Source organism: Gobio gobio, assembly GCF_949357685.1.
Source record: "Gobio gobio genome assembly, chromosome: 13".
Taxonomy (NCBI): domain Eukaryota; kingdom Metazoa; phylum Chordata; class Actinopteri; order Cypriniformes; family Gobionidae; genus Gobio; species Gobio gobio.
In genome coordinates this window covers 16706882-16730918 of record NC_137106.1, presented here as the reverse complement: position 1 = coordinate 16730918, position 24037 = coordinate 16706882, and the positions used below count along the sequence as shown (strand labels likewise).

Genomic DNA, 24037 nt, shown 5'->3' with positions numbered 1-24037 from the left:
ATGAATAATGTGCATGATCATATGCACTATATTTTTTACATTTACATACGCAGGGACGCCCCTATAGTATAATTTAAACTATCAATCAAAAGTTTCGGATCAGTAAGATTTTTTTATTAATACTTTTATTCAGCAAGGATGCATTAAATTGTTCAAAAATGACAGTTCAAATAATTCATTCGTTTCTATTCACTAAGGGATCCTGAAAAAAAATGGTTTCCACCAAAAATATATTACGTGGTACAATTGTTTTTAACATTGATGATAATAATAAATAATCCAAATCAGCATATCAGAATGATTTCTGAAGGATCATGTGACACTAAAGAGCTATATTAAAATAAAGCAAGAAGCCGTGATTTACAGTGAATTTATAACAGCTAAGGGGCGTTGTTAAAACCTAAAACCCCCCTTAGCTGTTTTAAATATATACCCCCTTATATGTTATAAAACCGTTTGCACACAATACAAATATTAAAGCCAAAATATATGTATCAATGCAACTAGTCCCTGACCGTGAACAGCAACCACTGATCTATATAAATGTTCTCTATATAGACCAATGACAGCAACAGAAGTTACATTATTACGCCATTAGATAGCGGCAAAGACTGTCACAATGAGTGAGTCACTCAGTAGTGAAGACTTTTATATTTAAAGGACCTAAACTTGTGTGAACACAGGAACAAGACGCAACTGACAAATGAGCGCTGACACTGTCAGGACACGGGAAAACCCCTTTACTGTTAAAAGGAAAGTTTTAACCTGTAATATAATATACATTTTGTTCTCATTGACAATTTACGACTAATCATGATTTAAAACATAATTTTAACATATTACGTTACATTATAAAATGCATATCCAATCATCAATTCATTTCAAATAATAATTAAAGAAAAATAATAGATTTTTCTAGGGGTCCATGGCTTTTCTGTGCGTTATTTGTCGTAAATGGCTTTTGTCAATATAGTAATACTTTTATCAATCAGACTTTTCTAAATATTTTCAATCAATGTGAGACAGGAAGATAATGGCAGAAAAAAAGGTAAAGAAAACTAGGTAATACCAGTAACCCCAACCCACACACCCATATTGTATCCTTATCTCCCTCTAAAGCATCTTTTAACTAGCATGTGGTCCCTCGCATCTGTTGTCCATTAGCCATTAGCTGATGTGTATTATTTCTTGATTTCCTGCCTCAGACTGCAGGCAGCTGGCAGTAATGTCCTCTTGCCCTGTTCATGGTGTGGCTGGCACTAAGCGTCCAGTGACCAGAGCAGGAACATGGCATGAGCGGTGTGGCCACAGGAGGCTGTGATGACCATAAAAGCATGAAGGAGAGGCCACAAAATGAAATATCGGCTCACCCCGCACTGCTGCTGAATCAACAACGGCCAGAACACTTCATCATAACTATTAAGACACATTATATATATATATATATATATATATATCAGCAAATTATTGCAGTGGTTAGGAGCCTGCTCTAAGAATAAATGCAGGTCTTCATACTTACTGTTCCTTTTGATTCTGTGACCCCAAATACATGCACATTCACTGTATGTATGTGTGCAGGATATACATGCATGTTCGTCTCATTGATCCAGAACTGACCTGTTTAGTGCTCAGGAGGAAGTGGAGTCTTTGAGCCTGGATGTTTTTCTCTTGTTCCTCTTTTTCCAGAGTGATCCGTTCTCTCTCTTTTCTCTGGAGCTCTGCAAATTCCTCCAGGTCTCTCCTGGGAAGCAGAACAGTACAAATAAACCCACCGTTTTTCCAACTCACACTTCTCTGTAAACTCTTGTCTTAGTCCCAAGACATCAGATGATGTTCAATACACTTGTGGATTGTTCAAGAGAACAGCTTCACTGACAACATAATAGTTTGACAGTCTGGATTTCTGTGAAACTTTGCAAAACAGTATTTCTGTTGTATGAATGATAATGCATTAGGAATCATGACCAAAGTGTTATTAGGCATGGTATGCATACAGTTTGAAATAGTGGAAGGCCTCAAAAGCCTAGGTAGCAAAAAAGAAAAGAAAACAAGATACAAATTAATAAAAAAAAAATATATCATAATGAACATAACATACACAAAATACAATGACCTTTAAAAATCCCCTCACTTTTCCTATTATGCATTTTTCTCTCCCATTTCCTCTCCGTAAAAGTAAATCGCCTAAATAAATCAAATACGCAGAGTAGTTTGGACTGTGAGTGTGTTTTCTATTGTGGTCTGAGGTCACAATGTTCAAACGCTTTCTGACCAGCCTCGGTTTCTTTCACTTGGCATCACGCTGTCTGTGTGACCTTTGCCAACCTATATCTCCCGCTTATTATTAATTGCACTGCAGTGGACAAAAGCCAAATAGATTTGTAACCGTGGAAGGGGATCTCGATCTGTGTCTAAGAGAAGGCTGGGGTAACACATAAACCTCATTAGTGTTGATGGGCCAGTAGGGAGACATGGGAGCAGCTAACACAGATGACCTTTGTGTGTCCTTACACAACACACCGCTATAAGCACCCTCGGCCCACTGAATTGCATCCACTTACTGTAGAATCCACCAATCCACCAGGTGCTAATCACCCTTACCTATCAACAGCTAAGAATGTAGTGTTCAGTCAAAAATACAGCAGATTCAGTCTATCCTATTAGTTACCTTAACCTTTTTTAAATGTGTTATTTTTTCAATATGCTAGCATTGGCGTATGTGTGCAGTCAAAATTAACACATTAAAGCATTTGTTTAATTTTTTCAGTTTAATACGTACAAATATTTTATGCAGCATCCGTTTTTTACACCATCATTTAGCTAGCGTTACATTATATGATCAGGCTCTTATTTACGCAAATGCTTTTAAATCCTTCAAGCGCCACAAGACAAACGAAAATGTGCTGTCTGTGAATGACGTGTCTGTGTGACGACTTTTTAAATGAACTTGTGAGAAAATGAGATTTGGGTCAGATCTGTGTCATGTTTGGCAACGGCAGATCTTAAACTGACAGCAGCCTAATAAACCAGTTGCTGTGAGGTCTGTCATTAACCAAAGAACAAAGGTAACAGAGGAAATTATAGCTTTAATAAGGATTGATCTATATTTAATTTATAATTTGTGCAGTTAAGTGTTAACTTGAATTTTATTCAGTTTCTGAATATTTATCAATGTCACAAAAACATGCCATTACAACAAATATTTAAAATATACTGTCTTTAACTTGTTTCTGCATTAATTTGGAGAGTAACTGTGAAATAAAAACTCCAATGTTCTTAATCGCGATTAGTTACAGAGAAAATGTGTGATTAATTAGTTAATTTCTTTAATCGATTGACAGCACTAATATATATATATATTAGTGTCTGTCGTGCCGCATATGAAGTATAATTACCAGAGTGCTTTTTGACATTTGTCTTAAAGGAATTTCAGCATTATCTATAAATTCTCAAATTTCCACTCACTGTAATTTAATTAAAACGTTTGCAAAGACCAGTAAAAGCCACCTATCACGAGTTTTGTTTTAAATGAAAACACACCCACAAAAAAAATTAAAAAATAAATATGAATAATTAGGAGAATTTAAATGCTTCTAAAAGGTGGAAAACATCAAGATCAATTTCCCCATAAAATGGGATTTGGTATACTTCTCTGTAATGAATGCAGTAATTTGTGTGATTAAGCATATGGCCTGTGTATTTTGGAGTCTTGCTTTGATAAAAGACCTGCCCTAAATACTATGAAATGTTTATAAAGAAAAAAAAAACATTTAATAAGGCCTGCAGTTAAGGAGTGAGTTTCTCAGATGTCCTTGAAAGGGACACGAGAGCGGAAAAAGTAGCCTGAGCAATGGGAGTCCATAAATTCCCCCTGTGCTTCCAAAGAGTTAAAGATTTGCCATGCTCAAACATTACAGAGAGAAATTTATCTGATTATGGCAGTAATAATTACCCAGCTGTTTATTACAGATAGAGAAATAATTCATGCAGGCAATAGGCCATGGTGGCAATGACACTCCACATTTAGTAAATATGCAAGCCGCTCAGTTCTAATTACTCAAGCCCAGAGGAAGCCCTTATTAAGTGCTGGAACTTTAAGTGTCTTCTTGACAAGTGATAAATTGTTACATTGCACAAACTCTTGCTGTGGAATTGCCGCGGTGAACTCGGGTCTTGACTTCATTAAGGTATGCAGAGAAGGACAACTGAATGAAGATGGACACTGGAACATAGCGGGCCTTGTCGTCAGGCAAGAGCTAATGAAACGACACAGATCGTTTTGCATGGGGAGGAGGGGGATCCTTCACCGCTGGCAGGGAGAGAGAATGAGAGAGAGGGGCCGCCCTGACACGGGCAGTCGCTGGCCTCCTATCATTGGCATGCCGGGCTGGTCTGCTTGTGCTAAATGGGAACCATTAGGAAAATTTTGAATAATTTATTCAAGCGCCGGAGCTGTACGGATTAAAATCCTGGCACTGAGACCTTTGAGGGGTGACTAATCAGTCAGTGGGTGATCCTGAGCCCAACGTGGAACAGATTGTCAGAATCAGCGTAGTGATCTTTCACTTCACATCTATGACTGATTCATCATGACCTCAGAAGCATTACATAAACAACTAATTAATGCACTAACAGATAGAGTCTACCGATGGATAGAGAGAGCGGAAGTGGATGAGAGAGAAAGAAAAGACAATCAAAAAAATGGGATGGTGTTTGTAAAACACAGCTGGACAGATATCCAAAACTTACTGAGACAAGACTGATTATTCCTATGTTTTTTTTACACAACAAGAAGCAACTTTGACTCTGTTTAATACTGACTAGGTGGATTAATATGACAATATTTGGGAATTTCTGAAATTATCAAATGAGCAAATAACTGATATATAATTAACTTTTTTTGTATCTATCCATGTGAAATTAAGTTTTCATTTTCATTATACAATGAAACTTCTGTTGTATCTATGATACGCAAGGGCGTAGTTTGCGGGAGGGAAAATAACCAAAACAAGCAAGTAAAATGTATAGCCTACCATGGTTAATGGAACATAGAATCAGGCTATTAATTAATTATACACATCACACATTCAGAGCTTTTGTAAGCACGAAGTTCCCGAAATTGTGCATGCATGACGTGTGAATCACTGTATTTTCTGTGCGTTCACCAGCGCGCTCCAAAAGTCTGAAAAGATTCGTGTGAGCCGTACCTATTGCGAAGCTGATAATAAAATGTGTGACCCATTTGAATTCTATGGAGAAAGTCAAACATTATCTCTCAAATTTACAAATTGAGTCCAAGCTGCACCATCTAGATGTAGATGGTGTTTTCTTCAAATTGTGGTAAATTTTTATCAACTGGACTAAATTGATAATAGATAATCTGTTTATGGAATAGATTGTTCACTAAAGATATTACAACTGTGGCATATTGAAGCTATATTTTCTAAATGTGTAGGCTTCTATTTTTCATAACAAATGCTTTAGATAAAAAAGAAAGTTAAAATTGGCCATAATGTGGTAATAAGGAGCCATCAATGGTCTTATCCTTAATAAATATCCTTATTGTAAACAAATGCTATAGTTAAACAATTACAAGAACTGTGTTACTGTTTCATAAGGCCAAGTACAAGTTAGAAAGAGCTTTAAAGTCTGGACCTTCTTGAATTATTGACTAAACAATTGTTTTTCCCCAAGTGTAAACATGGCTTTCAGATATTCCAGGAGATGACACTAAATTTATATTTTCAGTATAAGACAATTTTTAGTAAAGTTAGTTTTGACCTATCATGGCATTTTGATTTAGAAAATTCTGTCAAACTGATAAGTTTTTAGGAGCTTAAATAAAATACATAATATCTTATGTAAACAAGTAATTGTTAGCTAAGCTATTACTTTATTTTAGTTATGTTATCAACACGTGTGGATGATACCACAAAAGACCATTTTGCTAAAATAAACACACACAAATAAATAAATACCTCACAACGAGGGAGCATGCCCTGGGACCCCGCTAAACGGTTCACACTTCAACCCCCCCATTGTTCCAGCCAAAACTACGCCCTTGATGATACGACTTCTGTTAATCAGTTACTGGTGGATCTTGCATTTTATGCTCGCTGCATAACAACATATTGAAAAATCATAATGGTTGATCATGACAATCACACTGAATTGTGGCCTCTCCCAAAAGGGGGGAAAAGTTTCCAACATTTAAGACAGTGTAGTACATGATGGCCCTGTGTTTTTATAGAGAAATGCAATGTGTTAACGTGATTCATAGGTGAGAAACCCCATTAAAAGAGAACATTCCCACTTAAAGAGAGGCTGGAGTAGGGAGATGGAGGGAGGGGGCAGGGTGTTGGGAGTCAGTGATCCAAGGAGCACTTAACAGATTTACATTTAATTTTAGCTAAACCCTTAAGATATTTTCCCACAAAATATATTGGTCACATTAAAAAAAGTGACTTCGTTTTTATCAAAAGTAAAAGATGGCATCTTCCTTCGGCCCCTGAAGCAGGAATTTTTTTTATAAATGTGGGGACGCAAATCAGAGGCTAATTTTAAATTTCATAAAGTTATTCATTTTCAAGTAACCAGAGGCGATTTATGCATGACATGCTGCTAATGTATATGTTTCAAACATGCCGTAAAAGGCATGACATTCCTTTGTCTTTGCAAGAATTTCAGACAATGGTCATTTGTGAACACCAGTTTAACGCAATGCTATGTACAAATATGACTTTATTTGGAGCAGTATTAAAAAGGTCATAATTTTAATTCTTCTCACCTGATGTGCTCATTCTTCCTTGTCAATCCCTCCAAATATCTCTTGCGTGCATAATAATTGTGTACATACTTTCTCACGTAATAGCCACGCCATCTCTGCTGTATCTGCAAAAGAAGGGTAAGTTCTGATTATGAATACATGTACTTATTTTGTTGCCTTTACTATTCCACTGTATGGCTGATAAAGAGTAGGACATTTTGTTATTTTGGAATTGCAAAAAGTATTTAGAAGTTAAAAGACAAATCAAAGTCAGAGCAAATTAAAGAAGTTCCCAGTCACTTTCGAGCTTGCAGTCATTGTCACTCCATGAAGAATGAGTGCTTGCTAGTGCCACCATGACAGCACCATTGAGGACCCAAAACAAAAAGGACAGATGTCCTTCAGGCTAATTAGGTGCTTAAACAATAGCAGGTAAAAGAGAGAAAAAAACATATAATAAGGCAAAACTAAACAAAACAAGAATTGCCATTGATCAGTAGTCAATAGATAATTTTAAATAAAGTAATTGCAAGCTTGGATTCTGAGTTCTTTGTGACCTCTTAGACTAGTAAAATCAATGATGCATATTGCTCAATTAGATCTAATACAAATCAGGCCTCCCTTGTAAACACTGATTTATATTAAAAGGCTACCACATTGGCTTTTGGTAAAGAGTGCGATAAACACTTTATAGGATAAAGGAAATGACTAAACAGAAGTGCAACACTGAATGTATGTAAACTTATGACCACAATTGTATGAAGTGACATTCATGAAGCTTTCCAAACTAACAAAACTGACAGTCCATTTTTTCTATCCAACACACCCAGTCTGTGCTTGAAACTGATCCTTCAGTGACTGTTTTCACAGTCGCCCTTTTTTTATTTTTTCCTTCAGCAGATTTTTACATTACCGGTGCTTCCCGGACATAGCACTCTATCTTTTACAAGGTCTATAAAAGCTGTCTGTCCTGTTGAGCGACTTCTGTTTGTGTCTAAGTGGTGACAGGACCTTTAGTCTCATATTCTGTGACCCCTGAGAAGAGGTCAAGCTTCGTGTTTCAAATTAGACTCGCATAACAGAAGTGGTAGTGAAGAACGCAGGGTGGGCCCTAGATTTAACACAAAATATTTGCGAATAAAATCACTTCCTCAGTTCACATTTCTTGTGATGTCCAATCATCACAGTAGAAATATGCAATCCTCCATAGAAATGCAACATTCTTCAATAAGCTATGAAATTTTGTAAGACTTATAAAATTCTTTAAAAGTTTCACCTCAGGGAAAAACAATTGTAAAACTAAAGCTTCTATACATACCAATAGCTCTATAAAAGTGCCAATGTATCACTCAGATATAAACGTGTTTGATTTATAGGCTGTGAAACAGAACATGCAAGATTGATATTGCTACCTTTTTACAACTTTAGGCCTTATAAAAGATGAGAAAATATGATAGCATATTATTTTCTTTCGGAAAGGTCCACGAGCTGGGCCAAGGGAATGGTTCGCATAAAGCACAACAATATAATATGTTATATGTAACAAAAGTATTTATTAAATAAAACAAACTCAGGTAATCCACAGGTATGAAGAAGGCTGCAGAGGTAGAGCTACTAAAATCATCAGAGACATTAATCACCCTGCAAACTCTCACTTCACCCTGCTGCCATCTGGTAAGCGCTTCCGTAGCCTGATGGCAAAGACTGAAAGACTCAGGAGGAGTTTCTTCCCCCAGGCCATCAGACTCCTGAACTCAGTCACGTGACTTCACTTCACCCCGCACACGCATAAACATCCAGTTTAAACATTAACATCCATATACTGCCATTGCACTGCACTTTACGTTCCTATTGTTACTGTGTAACAACCTGTAATAAATCTTGCACATTATACTTCTTTATATATACATATATATATATTTTATGTTAACCACTTATTTTTAAGTCTACAGTTTATCTCACTTATCATATCCACATATTTTTTTATATTTTTATTTTATCTTATTTCCAATTTTTATCTTTACTTGATTTATTTATAATCCTACTTATGTTAATACTTTTTATTCTAATTTTATTCTATTTCTATTTTAATTTCTTGTAACTGTTATTTGCACTGTCCATGGAGCGGACCTGTTTACATTTCACTGCCAGTTGTATATTGTGTATATAACTGTGTATGTGACAAATAAAACTCTTGAATCTTGAATCTTGAAGGCAACGAAACAGCGTGTTGACATGACAATACCGGACCACTCAACTGAAAAAAAAGTGACTTATAACGAGCCCAAGGGTGAACAGGTGTGCTGATTGAAAAGTCCATGAAAATGAAACTAAACACACATGGATTGTGACAGAACACCCCCCCCCCCCCCGGCACGCCGTAATGGTAGATTGAAGGAAGAAGGGTGGAGGTTCTGGAGGTGGATGAGGGACCGGCAAGTCACTGGAAACTGGTAGGGGAGCAGATGGGAGGAACCAGGGCGGAGCAGACGGTGGAAAAAGCCATGAAGGAGCTGGCGGTGGAAGAAGCCATGAGCCATGAAGAAGATGTCAGTCGGAGGTGATGACGGTGGAATGGCCTATGAAGGACAGTATGGTGGTAGGATCCAGGGAGGGACGGATGGCTGACGAGATCCCAGAGCAACCCAGGAGACGGCCATGAGGTAGACGATCCAGTGATGGAGCTCCCAGTAATGGAGGGAGGAGACAACGGTGAAGCCTGGAGATGTAGAGGCCCAGGCGGAGTCTGTGTGACAGAGAAACCCAGTGACACCGAAGGACTGGGAGGCCAAGGCGGAGTCTCAGAGATGAGCGGCCGAGGTGGAGCCAGGCTGCCGGAGGACTGCAGTGAGTGAGGACTGAATCTGAGGGATGGAGGAGCCCGACGGATAGCAGATAGCCCGGATGTCAGTGGCTATAGTGGGGCGAAGACTGACCAAGGTGAAGCCGGTGGGACGATGGAGCGAGGAGCAAGGGCGAAGCCAGTTGGTCAATGGGCCGAGGTGGGGACCGGAAGCCACAAGGCAGATCAGGGCAGAGCTGATAGCAGAGCTGACAGGCTGAAGGGAGTCAGCGTGGAAGATCCGAGGGAATGGCTGGCTTTGGTTAAGCAGGCAGGAGAGGAAGACTGGGTGTGGAAGTAGGCTCTGTGATGGACAGGACTGGTGTCGACGATGAACATACATTAATGCAGGAAGGGACCAGCAGCAGAGAAGGTTTGTGGGCGGGTAGGGTAGGAAGCACTACCTCGGTCTCCCAGTCTACTATCAACCATTCCTTTGAATCCAGGTCCACCAAAAACCCTACGGTCACGGATGTTATGGCCAGCTCACACACCTGGTCAGCCAGGACCTCTGGCTTCTCCTCTGGGACGGATGTGGCTGCTGGCTCTGGCTCCTTAATGGGCATTGGCTCAGGCTTGATCTTCGTGGTGGGAATCAGCTAGGTTTCTCTGTCTGTGGTGGGGTCTGGCTCCTTATCAGTGGTGGGCATGGGTGCTGGGTCTGGCTATGGGGTGGTGACGGATGTAGAGTGTGACTGGACATTGGACTCAGAATCCTCTTCATCTTTGCCTACATCAATAGAAAATCCGTCGACCTACTCCGCCAGCTTCCAGCAGCAGTTTAGATTCTGAGTCCGATCCAAAATCCCTCCATGAGTGTGATGTCGTTGCAATATGCAAGGTTGCTGATGCCGACAAATTCCTCCCCATACTCCAGGTCTATTCCTCCTTGGAAGATAAAAAATCACAGCCCCATTGGGCTTGAGCAAGCTCCCCGTGGGAGCTGCATTAATGGAGGCAATCTCCATCTTCACTTCGTGGGTTCGGTATTCTGTCACGTTTAGTCCAGATGAAGATGACAAAGATGCAATAGGTTCCAAAATAAAAGTTTATTAGAAAAAAAAAAAAACCTCAGGTAATCCACAGGTATGAAGAAGGCAACGAAACAATGTGTTGACACGACAATACTGGATCACTCAACTGGAAAAAGAGGAACTTAAATATACAAAGATATGGAGCTCTTTGTCTTCAGTGAGCACTGAACCTCATCTTAAAAAAAATAAAAACCCTACATTTTCCTCTATTCCCTCCCTATTCTAGCTTATGCTACTCTAAGCAATGTCCCCTCCAAAGCTTAGTATTTCAAGCACTTTTTGTGAATTTTCGCCTCTTCATGACGGATTGCTTCCTGTATTCCTCAGTTGTAAGTCTCTTTGGATAAAAGTGTCTGCTAAATGAATAAATGTAAAAGTAGCTCAAGGGCGAACAGTGTGCAGATTGAATGAGCGTCCATAGAAACCAATGATTGGCGGGAAAAACGGAACAAAGGAACACAGGAAACAGGTATCTCTGTATATTCTATTTATATATTTCATATATTTATAATAGCTATGAAAACATGTCAAAGATGTCAATAAATACACACACAAATATGAATCAATATTATTGAATATATTTAAGCATATTTTGTTTTCATGAACCACTTTCACTTTAGATTTCAATGCAGTTATCACACACACCAGTAAAATCTGTTTACAGGTTTCATCCAAATCAAATGTGTGACCTACTGACTTTTCACTCACTAAACAGCAAGAGAAATATTTACCTTGACAGCCATCTTATTGTAGAAATTCATCTTCATGATAAAATATGCTGTCTGTGAAGAGAGGGAGATAGCATTACATTGTGACTGGGTCCTCTGATGTTTTCCCAACATGCGAGGAATAAAATCCTCCTTATACATAATACATAAAAGTCATGGAGAAGCAGCAGCAGATAAGAGGGTGGAGTGGCAAGTCATACTTTGTATCGAAGGGAAGTGCCTGTTCTTAATACATAATGCAGACATGGCTGGGAAAATCTATGAAAGTCAGGCTGGTAACTAATGGAGATGTATGAAGGTAAAATGCTCTTTGCTGAGTTTGATAATCAATGGAATGCCGCTGAGGATGGACCGACTAAACACGGTGAGGAATATTCACAAGACACAAGGCACAAATGATTCACTCAATGAGGCCACGATCAAAATAGAAACTTGATATGAACCGCTTTATATGATGGTAGAGGAAAGATTTTTGATTACAAATGACAAGAAATCAGACAAAAAATAAGAACATGTAAAAAAAATATTTTTTTTTTTTTTAAAGAAAAGATTTATGGAATTCCTGGAAGTTATGTAAAAAAATACAAAACAATACTGAACTGTACATTATAGAAAAACATAACATTAGACAACCAACTGTAGGTCATGACTAAACACAGCAGAAAACAGAGACAACAAAAAATTCCAAAACAATTAAGTCTAATGTAAAATCTAACGAGCACTAATTTGTCAGCACCTTTAAAACATGGACGAGATAAAAGCATTCCATTGGAAATCAATACGAATTGTCAAATTACAAACTTACGCCAGATATATGCAAGTCATGGCATGCCTGTTAACTGCTAAATGTTAATGAGGGTTATCATAACATAATCAATATTACATGTCTTCACAACTTACCTTTACCCTTTGTCTGAAAAGCACCCGAGCAGTGAAACCCCGCCATATCTTTTGTATTAATGTTGCATTTTTATGCAGATGACTGAAAAATAAAAAAAAACAACACTTGACAAGTAATTCTACTTATGTACTTTCAGACTGGTTAAATCAAAATTTCCTTCCTCAAAGTCCCCTGTTTTCCTTCTGCCTGTCCATGGTAGGTCTTTCTTGGACAACTGTACATTTGCATTCATCATTAACCACCCTCTAAATGCATGTCTATGGCAACTCTGAACTCAACATGGCCATCAATTTCCAAAAGGCCATTTATAACTCAAAAAAATCAATGCGTATAGGGACGGTGGCAACCCTGGAGCTGCACTCAAGAAGCCTAGATTGCGCTTAATTATCCACTTAACACATTGATCAATTAACTAAAGTAATCTAAATTAACCTACTGTCTGGGAGTTTGTCTGCTCACTGCACAGAAATATGTTGAGGTTACACACTGTAGCGCCCTGTGCACTGGCTAATTCTTGCATTTAAAGACCAAATGCATTAGATTTAGGCTTCAGCGACCACTTACAGGTATATGCTGAGAATATAGAATCATACGCCTGTCCACATTAACACATCTGTCTACCCATATGGATCCTAAAACTGTCACGCCTATAGAGTGCAACAGTGCCCGCCCACTTTTTCAGTGGCCTTGGTTCTTGGGTCTTCACTAAAGAGTTATTAACCATGAACCAAACGAACCAGCTACAAGGTGAATCATAACATTACAAACTTTGATTTGAAGCAAAAAATGATTTCAAATCAGACATAAAGACAAAGGACAAAGACTTAATGGTTTTAATAAGGGAAAGAACTCCAATCCCATAAACTTCTGCAAAAGACATCAAATAAATGGATAAATATAAAACAATTGATTTAAATACGTTGATTATGTAGAAACAGTATATTTTACATTTATTGTAAAATATGCATATACATGCAAAAAAACAACAAAAAAACGTCAGAATGAAATGGAAGTTGCAATAGTCTTTCTTTTACTATTTTGACGTATATCCAAGTGAAATGGCTTCTCGAATAAGAAAAACATTTTTTAGGATGGGACTTGATTTTGTCCATCTGGAATTGGATGGTTGTGGTTTGCTATTGTTGTGATGTCATGTTAGTGACAGGTTGTCCTGCTCTTGCTCCAGTAAACACGTCATCACAAAAGAGAAGAGATGTTGCTGCAAGAGGGAGGGGAAGCTATTTTGACTAAAGATTACGAGGGCACATACATTTTTAACAAATAATGGTGCGCAAGGATAAATAATTATAATACTGCAATATTCCATAAAAAATAAATATATATATTTATGATGTAAATATATTTTTTATGATGACTTAGTAGTTTGATAGCATAGGAATGTTGACTTGATTTCATCATTTGCAGTGCTTCATGGGAATGGGTGGACGCTAAAGAGTTGCAACAAGAGAGATGCTCTCTGATCGATTCCCTGATTGGTGGAGATGTTTTTGACGGAATCATTGGTAGTAGTTTTTCACCAAAAATTCCACTATTAAACGTGATTATTTAAAATAACGAGGGCTGATAACAACAAAAGCATTTACTACCGATAAACAACCTCGTAGCTCACACTAATTATGTTTTTAAAGGTTTATAAAAAAATCAACTCCACTAAGGAGAAAATGAATGGGATTTTTATTTCCACACCAGACTGTTGCACTCTATTGACTGCCCTCATTGTATAGTTGACTTTAAATAAATGGAAAAAAAGAATGAATTAATGAATGAATAAAGTTGCATAATTATTATAACGTTATGTAAAAAGTATTATCTAGCCTAAGGAATGAACTGAAACAGAACTGCCACTTATTTCCCTTCTAAACAAACAAGTAAATACATAAATAAACCTTAACTTAGAGTTAATTATTTGTTTGTATAACTTACACTGAAAAACATATTGTCAGATGAAATGATATGTCTTACCTGAGGTATACCCTCACCTGGCAACCCCTAAACCAGCTCTGAATTCTGACTGCAGCCTCATTCTCTTTCTGTCTGTTTTCCTCCGCAATCCTGTAACACGAGAGGCTTTCATTGAGTTCACCGAATTAATGTGTTCTCTTAACCCCAAGACGATTCACCAATATGTGTCTTTGCTATTCTTATCTATAAACAGCTGTGAAGAAGGAACTTGTTGACGTAAACGTTTTGATATTCGCCTCATTTCTCGCCTGCATCAACTGTTACAACGCAAGACCGTTTTCAAAAGTAGCGAACTGAATATGTGCATTATTTCATTACCTGTTTCTGATGAAATATTGCTTTTTAATGTTATCAACTTGACTGTAAAGTTTCACAAGTCTCGCCATATTTCCGGATGTTTACGGGTCTCCATGACAACGGAAAGATCCACGTGCGCGAGGGGTAGAGCAAATGTGCTCGTCAGCGGTCACGCGCAGTCAAGGAAGTGAAGTGCACACGTCCATTCAAATGAGCGGGAACTGAACCAGAGGCTTTATCATGTGGAAAACAGCTCTGTTCAAAGTTGGTAAACATAATTCTTCTCAATAAGTCCCCAAAAAAACGTTCACAATTTTGCCTCAAACAACGAAACTTTATACGTAAATGGCAAACGAATGTTGATTGTATTTATTCCTGTGTGTAGGTTATTTCCTGTTGGACACCTGTAAATGTATTTAATATGCAGGCTACATATCACTAAGTATTTTACTTTTGCAGGCTTTACCATAAAATGTATATTAATGTATATTTATTTAGTTTCTGTAAGCTTAGCTGTAGTACAACTACAAACCAACTCTTTTTTTTCTCTCTTGCAAATTGGGTTAGTAAGGCAGTCCATATATTCGATTATTTAAATCCTTGGTTCATATAGTAAACATACACATTTAATACATTCTTACTACAAGAGAACATCTTGTTTTTTTCAACGCAACACGATTTTGAACAGATCCGTTGAGATAACTGACAATATCATCTTTTCACAAAACATTTCTCTCTGTTTTCAGATATTCTGTTTGGATGTGATATAGGCAAGATACAAGACGTCTTGTGAGTTCCTGGCAATACAGATAACCACTGACAGACGCCAGCCAATTTGCTGTCCCGCCGCACCAGAGCAAAGCGTTAGAAATATGGGCAGAGGAGTGACCCTTTGGCTGTGTCGCCCATCCATCCGAACCCGGTGGTGGGCTGGCCACCGTGGTAATTGCCTGCGAAACAGTGTTTTGACAAGCCAGACGGGTGTAAGCCATCATTCTAGCAGCACGGTGATGAGGTGTCACCTGGAGAGAGCTGTTGAGAGCCCACATGTTTACATGCAGCCAGGTGACCCAGTTTTGCCCCGCATCAGACCACCACTACATTCTTCACATTGGTTTCACATCTCTAGATCACACTTTACTGATTATGTGAATCACTTTGGATTGCATCAAGGTTGAAGGGGGTTTCACAGTCTGTATTGAAGCTTCTGAAAAGCTTTTTTTAATGTTGAATTTTTCTTTTTTTTTTTTGCTTGTATTTGTACCAGCGCAGAATCTTTATGAACCCTCATAAAAAAAACGATTAATATGCTATAGTTGAAATGTAACCTTCCTATATAATTTAAAAAACAAAATTTTAGCAAAATAGTGAATTTTTCTGACATTTTCACTCTAAACCACCACACATTTTTCTTTTTCCTCGCAATGGAGTGACCATGTAATTGCAATGATGGCCGTTATTGCTTTTGGATGATATCACCTTCCTCCTCTCCTTTTGTTTCCCTTAAAGGATAAAGGTGTGACTGTTCTGCTGCGAGAGAAAATCATATTTTTATTAGCTGGCCTTTATCTGGGGAAAAAGGTAATGAATTGAGTATTGTGTAAGATGGTTTAATCTGCAGGTGTTCTATCATTATTTGCAGTGTGGTTCCACTGAGACAGCAGTAATCCATTAAGAAGGGGGCTGATCCTGCGAGGGGTTTGATGAAGTTGAGGCTCCTCTGCCCCATGCAGAAGGGCGTTTAGTGCTGCCGGCTCCAATGCTAGTGTGCAGGGATATATCACCTGCGTTCTCACTGTTTCATCATAGCTCTCCTTTCCTCTACTCTCTAAACAATCTGCAGTGCTTCTGACTGGGTGACCAATGGAAAGGCAAACTCTTTTTTTTTTTGGTCCCCTCAAAGTATAATAGAGAAGAATCTTTTATACATCGCATTTATACAAAGCTTATAAATCTGATTATGCTTCAGCTCTATATGACTTCATTAGAAACTTACACTACCATGCATGATGGGATTATCATGCAAGCTATAAGTGCAGCGTGTATGCCTGCTGCTTATTATTCATAATCAGGTAATTCATGTTATTTTCCATCCTCCTTCTGTTTTGCATTTCCTTTCTTCCCTCTTCATCTTCTCCTGTTTTCTCTGGCAGACATAATATCAGCTAGAGGAGTGCTCTGTTTCATGTCCTGAAGAAAGGCTTAGCTTACGTTTGATTGAGGTCTCTCCCATCTCACACGGGCGCTGTGTTTGCGGATCCGGCGCCAGAGAAGCAGATGCAAGGGCCTATTTGATGGCGGCAAATAATAAAACGTATCATTTGCGTTTGCAGTTTCTCCTCCACTGTATAAGGCGCGCAGATGCTACCGCACAGTTTTATTTGCCAGAAATCATATGGACTGTAGTTAATGGAATAGGGAGTGTTTGCCATCCAATTTTGAAAAGAGCTGAAGAGAAAATAAATCAAGCTATGTTGCTCTCTGTTATCTCGCTTTGGCTGTGAACGTCCACCGTAAGCACAAACTTGCTGCTTTTTATCGTTTTACCATTCATCTGTCGGTTATCCCTTCATGTCTCTATTGAGTCAGACTGTTTTTGTTTTGCGGCTGCTGTGTTGTTGTCATATAGGTATTGCCTAGAGGCCATGAAAAAAACCCAATTTAAATCCTCCTGGGCAATGTTACACCATAGTTGTGTTTCTGAAGTGTTTACTTTCACTCTAAAATCCTTTTGTAGGAGAGGAACGTAGGACTTGAAATATTTGCAAAAAGGAGAATGGCTCTGTGTTGCCAAGATTAAGCAAGACTTTGATTTCTGGAGCTCACCAGTGCCAGAGTTACTGTGCTGTTGTTAATAACGGCGGTTTGAGAGTGAATAAGACTACAAGTCTCCTGGGATTTGCTTGTCACAGTGTTGTTTGGGTTTGTGAATTTTATTGTCATACAAATCCTCTTGTATGCACTTTTCTAGTACTGTACTTACACTCACTGAAACATAAAATGACATTTCCTTCCTGCAGGGAGCATCTTTCTGATGATAAAAACACGACAGTGCATTTATTCAAACATGGCTGTGTAGTGTGAATGGTAATCAAATGTGACGACTTTGGTTGTGACTTTGGTTTTGATTATTTCAATTTCTGTAGGGCTGAGACTGTCTGAGGCAACATAGTTCAATCTCCCTGACTTTTCTCATAGTGGGACAGTTTCATCCAGATATAAAAAGAAGAGTCACCCAATCAATACTATATACAATTAAAAATATATATTTATATCAATTTATAAGAATTTATACATTCACAAGTATATATAAATCACATAAATGCAGTCAAACCAAATATTATTCAGTCACCAGGGGTCCGTTCTTCGTACGTCGCTAACTCAGTTAGCTGGATTTGATTGTTGATGATTTGGCATGATCTTGGATTGTTTGGTTCTTCGAAGCTCATCCTGGACTTGCTGTCATAGCAACAGGTCCTCACGAGCAGGCTTATTTCATGTAAACAAGATTAGATTGCATCTTTAAGCGGCGTTGATACTTAAAATGTGTCCTAATCACTGATACTTTATAACAAGAGTTCATTACTGAACCAGGGGCAATAATAATATTAAAATACAAATAATAATAATATAAAAATGTTTTTGAAAATAATATGATAATGTTGTGTATAATACTATAGACAGCCATTCGATTGAGAGATTTATTTTTGATAGAATAATTACTCTCATTTTATTCATTTAATTCATTTTATTATATTCTCACACATGTTGTACAGCTACTGTGAGCCGTGCATTAATTTGAGTGATGATGGATATTATGGCAGTGGCTTTATGCCGCCCAGGAGATGCAGATAACTTGATCTTGACCCTTAAAGGGTTAGTTCACCCAAAAATGAAAATTCTGTCATTAATTACTCACCCTCATGTCGTTGGACACCCGTAAGACCTCCGTTCATATTCGGAACACAAATGAAGATATTTTAGTTGAAAGCTGATGGCTGAGAAAGACTTCAGATAGGCCTCCATTGGCATTCAGTACATTGACACTTCCAAGATCCATGAAAGGCACTTAAAACGTCGTTACAAAGTCCATCTCACAACAGTGGCTCTACAATAATTGAATGCGTCGTGGAGGCACACACGGAAGTCGAGAACAAGTTGGATAAAGGTGTTATTTTGATTTTTTTTTTGCGAACAAAAACTATTGTCGTCACATCGTAAAATTATTGTAGAGCCACTGTACGAAGAACGAACCCCAGGGCTGCGTTCAGCCACAACAAAATGTTGCAAAATGTTTTTTTAAATCGAAACAGTGGTGTGTTGAACTAGCCTGGCTCCGCCCTCCTACGAACTTCTGCTCAATTTTCATTTTCTTTTCAGTCACTCCGTCTGGGGCCCTGTCCCAAATGGCACACTTCATGTGCACTTTCGGTCTTGTGGATTTACAATGGCTTCTGCGTGCGCATGTCCGTTAAGTCCACGAGACCGCAGGGTGTCCCATTTGTCATTTTAGGTCTCAGAAGGGTGCTCGCGAGCGCCCCCTTTGAGGTCGATATGCGCCCTCGATGCGCACTTCTGCCGAGCCCGCACTGGGGCGGGTTATGCACTTCCTCCCGGCAGTCAAAGCGGCATTACGTTGTGAAAGTGCAGACTCAGAGGAAGACCGTGAGGGTTTAGGGTGCCATTTGGGACAGGGCCTGGGACTGCAGTATATACTTAGGTTTTCTCCGAACAAATTTTTACCGGTCCAATCAGCGAACAGAGGGAGTGGCTGAGAACGATGACGTTGATGTCGTGCTCTATTTGAGTTGTAATGGCGGCGGAGAAAGATGCGATCACAAAACTCTCCCCTCCACTGTGAATAAATCACAATCCGAATGCACAAGTTTTAGGTTTTATCACTGAGGTGGCGTGCACAATCTGCACAGTTATTTTGATTTCCATGTGAGAAACAGAGGCGAACGGCGCATGACATACGTCACGACCAAACGTTAGCGATTGGTTATGGCAGATCCAGAGTGGCTCTTGGCAGATCCAATAGTTTTAAACTTCAACAGAGTACCCGCCTTCAAGGAAGTAAACGCTTGTCAATAGAGAGTGACTCTCTGTACAAATTAAATGTACGAGAGTCTGGTAAGACCAGGCTAGCGTTGAACACCCTGTTCTGATGATGCAAGAGTTGCAACTATGGCAGCAGAGAAGGCCTTTTTTTTTTTTGGAAGAAAAATAATTTTCTGAGCCTGAGGATATTGGTATAAATACGGATTTAATACTGCAAAATACACTCAATGTTAGAGTCACTGCACTTGCCGTCCAGAATAAAAGAGAACATCCCAATCGAGTGAAAGGATTTGTGGAAAGTGTGGTCCCTAAATTATTGTGATCCAACATTTGACTCGCATTTCAGGATGAAAAGACAAAGATTTCAGGTGAAGGATAATCCACTTTTTACCTCTTGAGACTGTTATGATCTATATGTCCTTATTATTTTTATTGTGAGTATTAGGCTTATTATTGCTGATCACTTTTGTGCTTATGATATTGTAATATTTACCATTATATAATCAGAGGAGTATAGAAAAGTTTATGAAAGTGTGACTCCACAATACAATAGCAAAATATATAATAAATATGTATAGTATTTTTATGGACCCATTGTGCAAGCTGTCTCTTTAATACCGCGTGGTTTATATACATGTTGCTGCTGATTAGGCTGACATTTTTGACACACCCACCAAACGAGAAAACGTATCTCAAACCCGCTGCACAGCGTTTCCAGGAAACATGTCGTTCAGAAACCGTAGCAAAATGTTGCGCACCAGTTTGAGCTTGAATGTGCCCCTGATATTGTCTGGCTATCACCAGACCAAGCTCCATCTTTTAAGATTGAACATTGGTCTGGGGAGTCTGCTCTGTATTTTCTACTGCACAAGAGGCGTGATCTACGGGCATAGTTCATAGTTCAAATGACTCTGTATGCAATTGGATAGTCCTTCAACCAATCAGACCAACGATCCATCGCTTCTCTATCCATCATCGCGTTAAACCCGCCAATAGCGCGCCAGGTGGATAAGCCAGTTTGTGATTGGTTCCCGCAAATTTGTAACAGAAGCAGGATAAAAAGATGTACAAGTTTCCAGCCTGAGCTAAAGGGTGAAATCAAATTGCCGGCAGATCGGGCTGGGTTTACCCAGTCTAGCCCTGATATCATTTTTTACTAGTGGGTGCAGGACACTATAGTTCATTTATGTAAGTGAGGATAGCAAAACAAAGTAAACTGTGACATATTATACCCAACAATTCTTCATACAGTGGACTACCAGTAAAATTGATAAAAAATTTGGGACCAAAATTATTCAGACACTTTGACCTGACTATGTTTTACTTAAGTGTTTTTTCTTCAATTGCTGTTACGAATGTTTACACCACAGACTGAACAAATCAAGCATTGTGTACTTAAATTTAACAGCTGACAGCTGATTGGTTGATTGTAATTCATTACATACCTTTCTAGCAAAGTTATCTGACATTATCAAAATGAATTTGTTCTGACAAACTCTGAGTTCTTGTCATATTTTATAACCATTTTCTAAACTATAGCGAATAAACTGTGATAATGTGAGAAAATGTTGAAGGTGTCTGAATACATTTTGGTTTCTTTCTTTTTTTAAATAGGCTAGTAACAAGACAATGTTTTTTTATTTATTTGATGATTATAATATGCTATCATGAATTGATTTAAACCTGAATCTTGTTTGTTACAGGCCTATTTAAAAGTGTTTGTAATTGCTGGGAATTGAATCCATTCTTAAACCGAGTAGTATACAAAGCTATCCATCTTGTGGATGGGAGGGGGGCAGCTCTCGTAAAGACCTTGACCTGTGAACTCTGGCCTATTTTAGTCATGGTCCAGTGTGCTCCATCCAGGGCCCGATCCCATTTCTAGCTTTTTGTTTGCTTCATTGCCCACCTGAGCCAAGCCAAGGATTTGTTGCCTGTTTACTTGCCTCTATATCAATGGCTCTGTCCACTTTTATAGGAGCTATTACGACTGAAAGATTAGTTTTCATGGGCCTGATGACATGGGACTTTAGTAAGTTGTTGGTTTAAAATACTATTTGACACTGAAAAGTTTCTGCTTTCACTATCAAATCAGGAGAGTAAGTGGAGCACAGTGGCGGGACACAGGCACTCTTGGAACAAAATGGATTTCTGTTCAAAGAGACCTTGGTGGGCATTGGATCATTTATGGACTGAACTCATAGTGGTTTGTTGTGATACATTTTAGGCATAGTGGTCTGTTTAAAGCCCACATTTTATTTTGTTTATATTCAGATAATTGAATATAAGCTTATATCGTAAATTGGGTTTCCATTTAGTACATTTTGTAGACCTATCATTTGAACATCAGAATTTGCAATTCTGCCACATGCAACATCCTATTTGCATTGACATTAATGGATAGCAGTTGACTTTGTGCTAATGCGTGTTTATTGTATTAATGTGTGTATCTTCAGTCTAGTAGCTTAATTGACAACGACACACCAGATAAATTTCATGAATTTTCTTTTACTGCTTATCTCTGCATATCTAACTCTTTCTCTCTTGCTCTATTTCGTTCTCTCTCTCTCTCTCTCTCTCTCTCTCTCTCTCTCTCTCTCTCTCTCTCTCTCTCTCTCTCTCTCTCTCTCTCTCTCTCTCTCTCTCTCTCTCTCTCTCTCTCTCTCTCTCTCTCTCTCTCTCTCTCTCTCTCTCTCTCTCTCTCTCTCTGTGTATCTCTGTTTCACTTGATCTCTTTTCCAATCATTATTGCTATGAAATCATTCTTTAAATTACCCAGCTATCATTTAAAGAGTTAACTACTGCCAAGTTATTAAGCCGCAAAGGTCAGACTTGTTTCTAAAGGATTATCCTTGTTAAGGAGTCGGAAAACGCTAAATATTTCTAATCCTATGTTATTTGCCGCTTGGCTGGTTAAAAGCTACTTTAAGCCTCATAAAATTAAAACAGAGCGTTCCCTCAGCTGTGGCGGCCATTGAATTTGGAGGAAGAGGTACAGAGCCAAAATGTTGCGACAGAATTAAATGTCAAAAATCTTCTCAAGTTGTAGATATATTGTTCACACTGGGTGGTTTTGATTAATACATTTAATCTAAATCATGTGAAGGTTCCTCCTCCTCTTATCCATAAAATGCAATAGGACACAAATCAGTTTTACTGTAGCTTGATAACAATTGGAAAATAATGCATTTTCCCACCCAATAAATTGTTGCTTACACCCCTAACCAAAATCAATTCATCTCCCTCGAATTTATTAAAATCCCTGCCATAAATCTTCCACAATGTTTGTTCATCTGCTTTTGTGATACATTTCTATCACGTTTGTTCTGGTCTAATGTTTTCCCTGTCGCTCCTGCGTAAAATGGAAAAATCTATTTTGGACCAATTGAATAGTTAAAGAAGTGCGATCCTGGTGAGGTGCTGTAAATAGAATCGATAAAGATGGCAGTGTGCGGTGAAGATAGCACCTTTCCCCTTGAGTTTTTGATTAACCCGTCTGACAGTGAACCTGACAGCAATATACCGGTGCTGCGCACGGGAGGTATTCCCTGAGGCCCTCTTTTTGTCTTTTCATAAACCGTTCTAGACATTTTTGAAAGAGTTTTTATTGGCCTGTGTGTGTGCGCACATTTGAGCCTATACATGCTTTTCTGATTGTAGTTTTCTTTTTGTCCAACAAAGGTGGGCTACAGAGACTATTTTTCAGGCCTAATAACTGCATTCAGTATATTTAGAAATCATTTACACCATTCCATGCCATCAAACCTTTACCCGAGGCTATGAATTGATTGGCTGAGTATGTTGCACAGCAATGCCATTTAAAACATGATGCAAACCCCATCAGATGCTGTCAACATCCAGCGAAGACTTTGGTGGTTGCTATCTCATGCCAAGATTTTATATTACAAAGAGATGGTCTTCAATCCATCTGTGCTCTCAGACTAATGATTTGGGTGTGTTTCAAATACGAGGATACAATACGCCTCATTGCTGCACATTGTCCAATTTACTCTTGATCAATTACCCATACTACACAGACAGGGTCAGCCGAGAGAAGCAGGGCTTTGTGATTTATTCTAGGTGTTAAAAAATAATTTGTCTGGATTAATTAATTATGCTAATTATATGGGACGAAAACAGATGTTTCCCCTTCTTAGACTTTAATTACATGCTTTTGCTTTACCTAGAAAACAACATTTAAGTAGTTTAGTTCAGTTTTGAAATCTTAAAGGCTGTCTGAGTAAACCCATCATTTTAGAATTAATGCTGCATGACCATTTGCATTGTTTATGAAGTTAATAAAAATAGGGATACTCAATTTATCATTACTATATTGGTTAGCAGACATTATTATTATTATCATTCTAATTACTGTTATCGTTCGATATTGAATATTTAATTGTGCAATGTGCATGGCATGCTCAT

The 24037-nt window shown here is 38.4% G+C and overlaps 1 protein-coding gene across 1 annotated transcript in view; it reads right to left on the bottom strand.

Annotated features, from left to right (window-relative positions):
- The window catches only part of spata17 (spermatogenesis associated 17), a gene marked incomplete at both ends in the record, with an annotated part of 40336 nt that extends 25696 nt beyond the window's left edge, over positions 1-14640 (bottom strand). The window contains 6 exons of the mRNA XM_079833669.1: positions 1618-1741; positions 6788-6891; positions 11374-11424; positions 12271-12352; positions 14255-14344; positions 14573-14640. Coding sequence (XP_079689795.1) covers positions 1618-1741; positions 6788-6891; positions 11374-11424; positions 12271-12352; positions 14255-14344; positions 14573-14640 — 519 coding nt within the window. The remainder of the gene's footprint in view (positions 1-1617; positions 1742-6787; positions 6892-11373; positions 11425-12270; positions 12353-14254; positions 14345-14572) is intronic.
- Between the last annotated feature and the right edge of the window lie 9397 nt (positions 14641-24037).